At 42.0% G+C, this 11,766-nt stretch overlaps 1 protein-coding gene across 2 annotated transcripts; it reads right to left on the bottom strand.

Moving 5' to 3' along the window:
* Nucleotides 1-4,069: 4,069 nt before the first annotated feature.
* On the bottom strand, nt 4,070-10,371 carry LOC149309085 (uncharacterized). 2 transcript variants are annotated; one of them, XM_089531161.1, is made up of 5 exons: nt 10,247-10,371; nt 9,881-10,181; nt 8,262-8,426; nt 5,944-6,102; nt 4,070-4,288 (listed from the first exon to the last, which is right to left on the bottom strand). In XM_089531161.1, exons 2-5 carry the CDS (start codon nt 9,978-9,980, stop codon nt 4,164-4,166), a joined length of 549 nt encoding a protein of 182 aa, XP_089387287.1. In that variant the 5' UTR covers nt 9,981-10,181; nt 10,247-10,371; the 3' UTR covers nt 4,070-4,163. The 2 variants fall into 2 exon arrangements, with proteins under 2 accessions (XP_089387287.1, XP_089387286.1); XM_089531160.1 differs by lacking the exon at nt 10,247-10,371 and having other exon boundaries at nt 9,881-10,217.
* Between the last annotated feature and the right edge of the window lie 1,395 nt (nt 10,372-11,766).

Raw genomic sequence — 11,766 nt, 5'->3', positions numbered from 1 at the left:
GTGGAAACTGTACAAGAGCATGCTATTTGAATGGGCTTGTACAGAAGACTTCCCAGTGGATTGTTCCCTGTGTGTTGTATGCAGAGAACAGCTGTTGACAGGAAGCCAACAGTTCAGCTCCTTTTGTGTGGACTTAGGATATACATGACTACCCTCCAACCACACTCTCTGTCCTCTTAACAGTGAACAGTCCTCAGGTGGGGTGGGGGGAGATTATTTTGGGAGGGAGGCAGGCAGGCAGGAGAAATAAACAAACCCATGTTGTTACAGTCCTGTTTGAGATTTGTCTTATTTAAATATAATGTTAACATTCATTACAAGCCATTGCAAGGCAAAGTCTTGTTGCTTCAGTAACAGGTAGTACTACTGATAACTGTACAGATCAGTTTTCTGGGAGAAGATAAAATGAATGAGTGGGTGGGAGTGTGAATTCCACACTGGGTGACTTAACAGTGGATAAGTGGGACTATGACCATCAGTTGTAGCCCTGTTGCACAAATAAGAGAAATTCCCATTGAACGCCTTAGATCTGGAGACGTGGATAGAATTATGTTGTTTCCCCATCTTAGTAAAGAGGTGATTACAAACACTGGTCACTGAGCATTCACAGTGGAGGAGGATTAAATAGCTTACAGCTGAAGGTACACTTGAGTATGAAGTCCTGCAATATGTACAAAAGTCACTATGGCGGGTTACACACCACCATTAAAGTACGGAGTCAGTCTGTACTAGGGTTAGGAAGGTGCGGTGCTTTCGCACCCCCCTAACCCTAGTACGGACTGAGTCCGTACAAAATGGCGGCCCCCCTTCCACATGGGGCCCGCCATGATGACATCACGACTGCGCCGCCTCTATACGGGGCGGCGCGGACATGATGTCGTCGGTCCGCGCCAGGGTGCTTAGTGCGCCCTTTCCGCAGACCAGGAAGGAGCTCCATTTCGGAGCTCCTTCCTGGTTTGCGGCGCCGCTTTGCCTCGCTGGGCGCAGCCTTCAGACGGCTGCGCCCAGCGAAGCAAGGGAGAAAGGGGCCAAGCGGCCCCTTTCTCCTTCTCCCCGCCGCCGCCCCAAGGACACCCTTTTTCAGGCTGCGGGGAAGCGCCGTTTTGCCGCTTCCCCGCAGCCTGAAAAGCAGCGGATCGGGGCCTCAGCAGCTGCCGTTCTGGCAGCTGAGGCCCCGATACACCGGGGAAAGGGGCGGGTACAGCCCGCCCCAAATGGGCAGTCTGTAACCCACCAATGTATCCCAAATAACAGCATAGGAAACCCTGAGTGTTTGGGGAACTTTTATCAAGCTGGGCTGCCCTTAGGTAGCTGGATTACTGGTTTGGGTGGCTGATTATTTCAAAATAGATGGGAGCCATCAACCACCCCCCCCCCCAAAAAAAAATCTACCACAGGAAAATGTTTCATTTACTGGCCCATCTAGAGGTCTTCCAAGACTGTAGTATTGGTGTCATGCTAATTCTCAGCATACTTATCAAATTTGCAGATGGCACCAAATTAGGAGGAATAGCTAATACTCCAGAGAACAGGATCAAAATTCAAAACAACCTGAATAGATTAGAAAGCTGGGCCAAAGCTAACAAAATGAAATTCAACACGGAGAAATGTAAGGTACTGCACTTAGGGCAGAAAAATGAAATGCACAGATATAGGATGGGGGACACCTGGCTGAATGAGACTACATGTGAAAGGGATCTAGGAGTCCAAGTAGACCACATGTTGAACATGAGTCAACAGTGTGATACGGCAGCTAAAAAGGCCAATGAAATTTTAGGCGGCATCAATAAAAGTATAGTGTAGATCAAGAGAAGTAATAGTCCCACTGTATTCTGCTTTGGTCAGGCCCCACCTGGAATATTGTGTCCAGTTCTGGGCACCACAATTCAAAAAGGACATTGAGAAACTGGAGCATGTCCAAAGGAGGGTGACTAAAATGGCGAAGGGTCTGGAAACCATGTGCTACCTAGTGGTGGTAGACCAGGCAAAAGAGAAGAAGTAATCCAGTGGACATCATCAACTCAGGTTTTTCAGTGAAGAGCTGGGGCAGGTCCTCTAGCTGGTGGTGGATGATGTAGATTCAGGAGTTAGGAACCTGTCCCACCTTGACATCCTTTGCCCACTGTCCTGTTCAATGTAAAAATGGGTTAATCTAAAGATGGACTTGGATGTTGAAGAAACTCTCTTTTTTTCTGCCTTGCATTCTCTGGACACAGAGGAATATCACCAAGTAGGACTAGTTCAAACATTGACATCCCTCAGCAGCAACAAGACTCTTGGCATTCTCATTGGAGTATGGTATCTATGGTATGGAGTTCCCACCAGAGGTAAGAAGCCCTTGCTTTTTTCAGATACAATTCCCATTATTCCTCAGCAATTGATCAAGCTAGCTAGAACTGATGGGAGTTGTAGGGCAACATACCTGGAGGGCTAAACCAGGAATGGATTGTGCAAACCATCCTTAATTACACAATCAAACCCTGACATGGGCTTAACATCTCTTTATTCCATGCAGTCTTTTGGTTGTGTTGAAATCTCACTGCCAAAAAAGAGAATGTTCAGTATTTCTATTACCAGTGCTCTGTTTGCCTGGAAGAAACATAACCTTTTGCATTCAACATAGCCAGGATAGGGAGAAGTTGATTAGCTTCCATTACACAACCCTTTAAGGTATAAATTAGCAAACCTGAGACTGAAATGATTTTTTAAATGCCATGGGAGATGGCAGTGAAAAAGGGGTGATACATCTTTTCACTTTTGGACACTTCTGGACTGTGGCTTAATAAATGAATAGTTATAATTTGTTAAGCTCCAATATCTGCAAAACAAAAAGTGCGAATTTTTGGGAAGAGGGAGTGTACAAAGTCAGGAAAGTGAGGATTCTGTGATGGGAATAAAATAATTTGTTTATGTCTATCAGAGTTGCTTCAGGTTCTGCTAGAAGTTGGCTTTGTCATTATGTTTTTGTCAAGGAAAGAGGCAGAATGAGAACTGGGATACACAAGTACTAGTACTGTTCAGAAGCTGCTAGCTGATCAAATATTGTGCCCATAACAAAACAAGAAAATGCCCCTGTTTTGTATATTCCATGTCCAAAAGCCAACTGGACCGGCAACTGAGCCTTTCCTCAGCACCAGCAGAGGAGTCTGTTGGCTCTATTTCCTTGTCAGTGGCAAACCCACTCTTGGTTTTATGGCTATTCCACCTTGCAGCTGCTCTGAGTTGTATAGGATAGGGCCCAACACATGGAGAGCTCCTGTACAACGGAATGCATTTGTGAGAGGAGCAATCATATATCCAAGAGTGGATTCACCAGATTGATGGTCTAAGCCCTGACCCTGGCACAATGATTCTACTGGAATTAACAATGGGTTTAGTTTCTATAGTTTTTTGTGGGTTTTTTGGGCTATGTGGCCATGTTCTAGCAGAGTTTCTTTCTGACGTTTTGCCAGCATCTGTGGCTAGCATCTTCAGATGCCATCTTCTCTGAAGATGCCAGCCACAGATGCTGGCGAAACGTCAGAAAGAAACTCTGCTAGAACATGGCCACATAGCCCTAAAAACCCACAAAAAAGTATGGATGTCAGCCAGGAAAGCCTTCGGTTTAGTTTCTGTCAAAGGAGATTTAAATCACTACTTTTCCAAGACAGCCCACTTTATTCCCCACAGTGCCAAGAGAAACTGCCACTCTCCCTCCGTTATATATTCTGGCTCTCATGAGCTACTCATCCATTTTAGCATACACCAAGATGCCAAAACCATGTCTTTCCCAGGATCTATCAAATTCTGGTATGGACTTTGCCATTCCAGAGTTTGGAAAAGTTGCTTTTTTGGACTACAGCACCCAAAGTTCCCCCAGCAGCATGGCCATGGCTACTGGGAGATGTAGTCTAAAAATAACTTCCCAAGTTGTGAGAATAAGAGCCCACACCACCTCTATTTTAATTATGAAAATGTAAGAACATTAAAGCATGTTAATCATAAATTGTTAAACATGATTGGAACTCTCGTGTAAACGTCTTTGAGTGTAGCAATGTTATACTGTAATTAGAAAATTTGTGGATTCACAAATAATGTTTATTGAGGGAAAAGAAAGGATGCTGATGTACAAATTTATAACACAGTTATTAAAAAACCAGTCATTATGAAAGACATTGTAAATATTAACTTTCTTGTTCATCATCATATTCCAGACCCTGAAGATGACAAGTTCTGTGGTGAATCCATGCATTCCTCATTTTTAAAACTATTCGCTCCAAGCGGGAGATACGAAACTCAAAATCTCTCACTGCAAAGAAAAGCATATTATTTTGAGTCAAGCATAGACAGAAATGATGGTTGTAACAATTACAAGAGGGGTAGGATTCATGTCCATTGCTGTTTGATACAAAATATGAAAAATATGATTCCAGTTGGCAGGCAAATATATGCTTGGTTTTATGTAGCTGAGAGCAAGGGGAGAATGGTGGGGAGTGAGGTCAGAGGGGAATGTAATGCAAAACGTATAGGCTAAAAGTTACATAAAAGTCTAAAGGTATGGGAAAATGTAGTGATCATGAACAAAGTAGTGTTGGTGGCCTCACAAACATCCTGCCACTAGCTTATGTTTATGTACACAGTTCAGTTCATTTTTATTACGGTCATAGACCAGCACGGGTAAAAAGGGATTACAGAATAAAAGAGCGTAAAAGCAAGGTAAAACAGGCTAAAAACAAGATAAAAACACAGGTTAAAAACAGTAATTAAAATATCCATTTAAAATCCAGTGGGGTAGGGCAAGATTGCTACTAGCCTACTGCGGAGGTCATTGCCTGATGGATTTTAACTGCAGCTGCCCAAAAGCTGGCAACGTTATATATTATATCAGGGTTAGTGTCTGAAAGCAACAAAGAAGTGTAAGATTGACTAGTGTATCCTTGATGTTTTTACAATAAAGACGAAACAAGGCTGAGATGGATGTCCCTGCAGTAAGAGCACTGGAGTAATATGCTCTGTTGTCTCTATTTGGTCAGAGTTACATGAAGTGAGAGAAAAAAGTGTAATCTCTGTTCAGGTCACAGAACTAAATTTCCTAATGAAATGGAATTTTGTAAGTTTCACACTGGAATTCATATTAGTTGTTGCTATGAGATCAGCACACTTTCTATGCCTGCCAACTCAGAATAACACTTTATGGATCTTATGAAATTGATTTTAGTCCATGAAATTGTATGCCATAATAAATTCATTCCTTAAGTCTTTTAAGAAAGAATCACAGAGTCAGAGGAAACTAAGCACCATCTAGTTTTATCTCTTACCACTGCAGGAATCCCCTGCTAAAGCACCCTGATAGATGGCTGTTGAATCTCTATTTGGAAACTTCTAATGAAGGTTTTCAACCTTCTGAGGTGGTCTGTTGCATCTGCTGGAACACAGTAAGTTCTTCCTAATGTTTAATCAGAATCTCCCCCTTGTTATTTGAAGCTACAGTATTAATTTGGTTCCTATCCTCTGAAATAGAAGAAAAGCTTGCTCCACCTTCTATCCGATAGTTCTTCAGATATTTTAGGAGGGCTATCATATCACTCCTCGGTCTTCTCTTCTGCAGTCCAACCATAAGCCAGCTCTCTCCACTGTTCATCACAAGGCTTGGTTTCCAGACCTTAGTTACCTTCCTCTGGACACATTCCAGCTTACTGATATCCTTAAATATGGTGATCAGAACTTCCATGCAAGATCTTACCAACCCTTTTTTGTTGGCATTGTTTTAATATGTATTATGTACTATCAAGATATGAACATGTAGATGTTGAAGGTGGATCTACATGTACATTCACAGGTGTAGGAAGAAGGACTTACCGTAGTTAAACATCCAGTTCACTAATTCGTCCTGCAGTACAAAACTAATAAGATCTTGGATTTATGCCCTTTACCACTTGATATAAAATGGGAAGACCTTCTCACCTGTGTTATCCATTACAAACTGGATCCTCTGCATCCCACGCAGGATCTCATCCAATGTGACTCGGCCTGGTGATTTAGGGAAATAGCGTGCATTGGTTTGTGTCCCTCTTTCCTCTGAGTCCTTTGCATCTGAGGTGGATGGTTTTGCAAGATCATCATCTTCAAAGTCCGAGTACAAAAAGGAAAGTTGAGTTAACAGCATGGCAATCTCTTTGCTTTGTAGAAAACTTTGATATGTTTTGGCAGAAGGCTTCGGAACATTGCTGCTTACTCGCTAACTAGATTGTGTATTTTCCTCTTACAAGTTGGACTGGAGCAGTTACTTTCTATAACTTCTCTCAAGCTCTGAGCATACAAAGTTGCCTTATATGGAGGCAATGTTTGTCTGTCCAGCTCAGTATTGTCTATTTAGACAGCAGCTCTCCAAGGTCTTGGGACATTACTACCCATGTTTTAAACCGTGATTACACCAGGAAAGAAGCAGCGTTGGCCATAGTCATTGCATGGCACCGCCTCCAACTTATAGCTGCTTTGTCCCTGACCCATCCCTTTTCATTGACAGGGGAAACCTGTCAATGAACTGGCAAGCACACAAGTCTCCAGGTGCAAAGTGGCACTCCCAGGGCAGTTGCGCAGTTGTGAGTCACGTGGTTTCAGTGTCCCCTCATCCCCCTCCCTTGCTATTCCTGATTACCTTTATTTATTTTTCTGTTTCTTTTGTTCCTTTTTAAAAACTTGTTGTGGTAGCAGAGTTTTGGAATTGCAAGAAATGGAGGGATAATTTAAAAAAAACAACTAAAGGCATGCTGGGAAGGGCATAAGGTAGGGTTAATGAGAGTCAGGAAGAGAGCACTATGGGGGCAGCAGCAGCCCTGGCCAAGTAATTGAGAGAAGGTGTGGTGAGGGCTGCCTTTAAAGCGGTATATTCCCATTTTATTTTAACTAGTGTGACCTGCTAGGAGAACAGTGTTCCTGCAGAAGACTCCTTGGACAGAGATGGGTCTTTCCCATCACCTGCCATCTCATTTTTTTCAAACAGGAAGGACCAGAGATGGAACTTGGCTTCTTTAGCATGCATACTGGCACAGCAATCACTCACAAAAGCCCTGTCTTCAGTGAGGAGCACAAAACTAGTTATTCTTGTGTTTACTCATAGCATGCATGGACAACCAGATGTAGAGTTGTGCATCCTGTTCAAAAATAATTACTGCATATTCTCATGTATAAATCTAGAAATTTTGGTCAAAAAATTGACCCAAAAAACCTCGGTCGACTTATCCATGGGTCATTGTAAATACTGTACTTTAACTCTTATCAAAAAAGGGACCATTCCCTGATGAAAGGCAAGAGTGTAATCTGTCCTGGAAGCACTGACCCTGCTCTACTCTCTCATCCATTCAGCCTTTAGTATGACTACAAACAGTTATGCCTGATGGACTTTTGTAAGTTCTTTGGCATCATTTTCCTTTGCTCCCTTCTTTATATCCTTTGTTACATACCCCTAAGTTTTACTCTCAACTTATCCATGGGTCATATTAAAATCCATAATTTTGCCCCCTAAACCTGCCTCGACTTATACATGAGGTTGATTTATAGTTCTGTAGATACAGTACTGTATGTGCACTGATACATGACACTAAGGAGAACTTGCACTTAGAATAGCTATCTCTCTGGTAGAGTTGTGAAGGGTTTACTTGTCAACTATTTAAAGTCAGTAAACTTTTATTCTTTTGTGCCCCCAAATCATAAAAAGTGAAGTGGCTCAGAAGAAGACTAGGAATGGGAATGGCAGCTATGAAGGACCTAGATTAGATCCTAAAGAGTAAAGACATTCAACAAGCACTGAAGTCAGAATTGTCCAAACCACAGTAATCCCCATAATCATGCAGGATGCAAGAGCTGGACAGTGAAAAAAAAAACAGGTAAGAAGAAAATAAACTCATTTGAGATCTTCTGCAGGAGGAGAGTGCTGAGCATATTGTGGTCAGCTAAAACAAACAAATGGGTTCTAGAACAGATCACACCAGAACTCTTCCTGGAAGCCAAGATGATGAAACTGAGGCTGTTGTATTTTGGCCACATCATGAGAAGGCATAACTCACAAGAAAAGACAATCATGCTAGGAAAAATAGAGGGCAGTAGAAAGAGAGGAAGATCTCACACCAGATGGCTAGACCCAATAAGGGAAGTCATAGGCCTGAATCTACAAAACATACAAAGAGCAGTGGAGGATAGAGTGGCTTGGAGATGTCTCATCCACAGGTTGCCATGAGTTGTGGCTGACTCAAGGGCAGTTAACAACAACAACAAGTACAAACCTTGTCCTCCTTGCTTGTCCCGACTCCATTCTTGGATCAGTCCCTGGAGCTGGTTCTGGATCAATTCCTGGATCTGCTCCTGGATTTGGTCCTGCTTCTTGTCCTGCTTCCTATCCTGTTCTGGTTCTTCATCATCATCTTCTTCATGTTTCAATATGTAGGCAACTGACAAGGGAAAAGGTACTGGAGTAAATAACTCCTTGGTTATTTGTTCCAGCAACAAGGATAGCATATGATGAGATGGTGGGGAGGGAGATGTCGTACTACAGGGAAGGGATGGGCAACTTGTGGACTTCAGGCTATGTTGATGTGTCAGCTTGATTTCATGTAACCCTCAACCAACATTCCAAAACTGAAGTTCAAAAGTCTATTTCCAGCAAATCTACACAAATAGCCAATAAATTCTGAGATTAGTGTGAATGGAACATGATGGAATGGAGGGGCATTGATAAGCCTGGGCCCATGGACTCTTAATTCTAGTTTTATTGCACAGATATTATTTATTTTATTTCACAGAGCCCTGAATCTATTTCTGTATAAACTTTACAATGTAGATGTTAGGCTTATGTATGCATTCCATTTAAAATAACAGGTACCAACACAACCACAAAACAGAATTTTAGCACAAAATTAAACAAATTATTATGGTAAAATATTGTAGAATGTTTTTTTAAAAAGCATTTTAAATCACAAAAATATAAGAGTACAGTAACAATCTGTTAAAAGCCCCTTCCCCAAAGAGAATAAATAGATCTTGCATGAATAAAATTATATTTTTAATGCATGAATAAAAATAGATTTTTCTGCCAGAGGAAGGACAAGAGGGAGGAAGCCAGCCTAGCTTCCTGGAAAAGAGTTGTGATACCTGGGAGCAGCCACCAAAAAGGCTGCACCTTATCTGTCCAAGAAACATACCTGTCAGGAGGACCAAGACAAGGGCCTCTCTGATGATTTTAAAACCCAGACAGGCTGAACAAGCTGCCCCCTTCAAAAGTTAATATATTTTAGTTAAGTTAAGGTAACAGCTCAGATAGGATTTTATTTTGGGTTAATTAGCCATCTCAGCCTGAAGTGTTTGTGTTTTACAGAAAACAAAAGCACAATTACAGGTTGTTAAAATAGCTATTCAAATTTTTATAAACCCCCCAAAGCTGTATCCTGTTTTATGCTTGTTCATTAGTTATTATCAGTTATTCTCTAGGTCCTAGTCTAGGAGAAAAATCAGCCTCAAAATTGACTCAGAAAGCTGCGTGCTCCTTAGAAAGCCTGAAGCCCTGTAGCTCAGGTACATGGCAAACTTGTTTGGGAATTAGTATATATGTTTCCTTGTACCACGTTTATGGTACAGAGACATTTCAGAACTCAAGAAACAATTGACACAATACTCCAGAGTTCCATGGGGCAAGAACGGAAAGGATAATTTCCTGGGCTGAGAGAAGAAAATAACTAGAGCTTTGTAAATTACTCTTGAATTTCTATAATCTCCAGCCAGCATAATCGATGGCCATATTGGCTGGGATGTTATGGGAGCTGCTGTCCAAAAGAAAATCTTTCCAAGCTGCACACCCTAGAAACACAACAGTTCCTTTCAAGAGCTGCAAGAAAGTAGATGTTTGTACCTGGGGCGATGGGCTTAACTTTGGAGGGCGGCTTTGGCTCTTCCACCAGCTGAGGCGTAAAATCGGTGATGTCTTCTTCTTTACAACATTTCCAGGACATGTTTACATTTTCCCCATTCTCCACAGAAAGGTTCTTTATCTTTTGTGCAGAAATTAAGCCCTCTGGTCCTCTGATTCAGGGATTCTTGTCTGCTATCTTTGGTGGATGCAAACTGCCAGCCCTTGGGCACTGCTACTTCCCTCTTCTTCTGAACCACGTTGGCATTCCTTTTTCAAAGGGCAGATCTGCAGCCTTTTCAGCCTAGAACGGAGTGGTAAAGAATATGAGAAATCGGGCATGGGATGCTTGGATTCAATGTAGCCCACCTCATCCTGCCAGATATTGTCTAAATTCACTGCTACAAGCATCTTGTAAAATGTTTTTCTGGCATCTATATCGCTGGCTATTAGGTGCCTCTGTGCTGGCATCTCTCTCCAAGGTAAAGTACTCTGGAGCTGAAATAGGACTTTGGTTTCTAGACGCCCACCAATCCTTTTGTCCCAGTTTATTATTATTTACAAACTGGGCACATTCTCTGTTGTGTATATCTTGGGCTAGATCCAGATTCAGTCAAATGCAATTGGAATGATGGAAATTTGTCTGCCTGTTTTCCCCATGCTGTGGAAGATAGGGGGCATTGGTTGGAAAGAGGGCACAGAGAAGTCCATTTCCATCAGTCCAATTGTTGTTAACTGCCTTCAAGTGGACCCCTTTTTGTATTGTATTTGTTGCGCTCCTGTGTGTGTCTGCATGCTTTTGTTCATTATCCTGGTATTATTCCATATAAAAAGCAGTAGAACAGGAAAATAGATTTGTAGCCAAGTGCTGAATGAATGCTGAATTCATGCAGCGCACAGAAACACACACCATTCCCAACTTGGACATCTGTTTTGCAAGCTGTGGATTTAGTGGTTTGATAATGGCACAAATCCAGGCCAGCTCAAAACATTTTGCTGCTTTGGGTAAAGGCCAACATGGTGCTGTGTTCCTTTGGTTAACAAAGCCCACATGTTCTTGGACTTTAGTTCTTGAATTGACAATTTTGCACAAGGGGTGGGAATAATATCTAAAGAATAGGGATAGGTTTCTATCCCACAAAAAAGAAAAGCAGTTTCAGCAAACATTTTATTCAAAACTAACAATATGGGTGTGTAGAGTGAAACAACTAAATCAGGTTTACTTGTTTACTTGGATAAGTAAACAGAACATTCTGGAATTTAGAGACTACCTGAAGACTTTTTCAAAATGCATCTAGGGATTACTTTCTTCTACCATCTTGCAGTTTTCTTAATATTTTGTGGCTAAACCTATAGATCTGTTTGTTTTTAACATGCTGGGGAGAGCTGGTGAGACATGCTTATCTGCTCTTCCCCTTTCTCCGTTTTGCTGTTCATGAGAATTCAATAAGGGATTTGGGAGGCATGTGATGTTTACCTTGCCTTTTGTAGCAGGTACACACAGCTACTTCTGCCAAACTAGCTGTTCGAAAGCATGCAAGTGCAAGTAGATAGGTACCACTTAAGTGAGAAGGTAACAGTGTTTGGTGCAGTCATGCTGGCCACATGACCACCAGAACAGTCCTCAGACAAAGCTGGTTCTTTGGCTTAGAAATGAGATGAACACTGTCCCCTGTAGTCAGTTACGACTAGACATTCATGTGAAGGGACTACCCTTACCTTTTACCTTTATACACAGCTGTAGTAGGATCAGCTAGAGGAGAATTCTGCTCCTCTCCTAAAACCTTCCCTGCAGCATGGTTGTAGTGGTTTAAGCATTGGATTATGACTCTTGGCAACACGGTTTGAATTCCCATTCAGCCATGAAACCCACTGAGTGACCCTGGGCA

This window comes from Sceloporus occidentalis, unplaced genomic scaffold, assembly GCF_023333645.1.
Source record: "Sceloporus occidentalis isolate IW3139 unplaced genomic scaffold, rSceOcc1.0.p SCAF_7, whole genome shotgun sequence".
NCBI lineage: Eukaryota > Metazoa > Chordata > Lepidosauria > Squamata > Phrynosomatidae > Sceloporus > Sceloporus occidentalis.
Note: the sequence above shows the minus strand (reverse complement) of the source record. Positions and strands in the feature narration are given on the sequence as shown.

Bases quoted from the DNA above. Each gene is read 5' to 3' on its own strand.
- LOC149309085 (XM_089531161.1), bottom strand. From the start codon at position 9,980: ATGTCCTGGAAATGTTGTAAAGAAGAAGACATCACCGATTTTACGCCT. The intron at 8,427-9,880 runs GTACAAACATCT...TTCCCTTGTCAG, and splicing joins AGTTAAGCCCATCGCCCCAG to TTGCCTACATATTGAAACAT. The intron at 4,289-5,943 runs GTGAGAAGGTCT...TTTTCTTTGCAG, and splicing joins GTTTGTAATGGATAACACAG to TGAGAGATTTTGAGTTTCGT.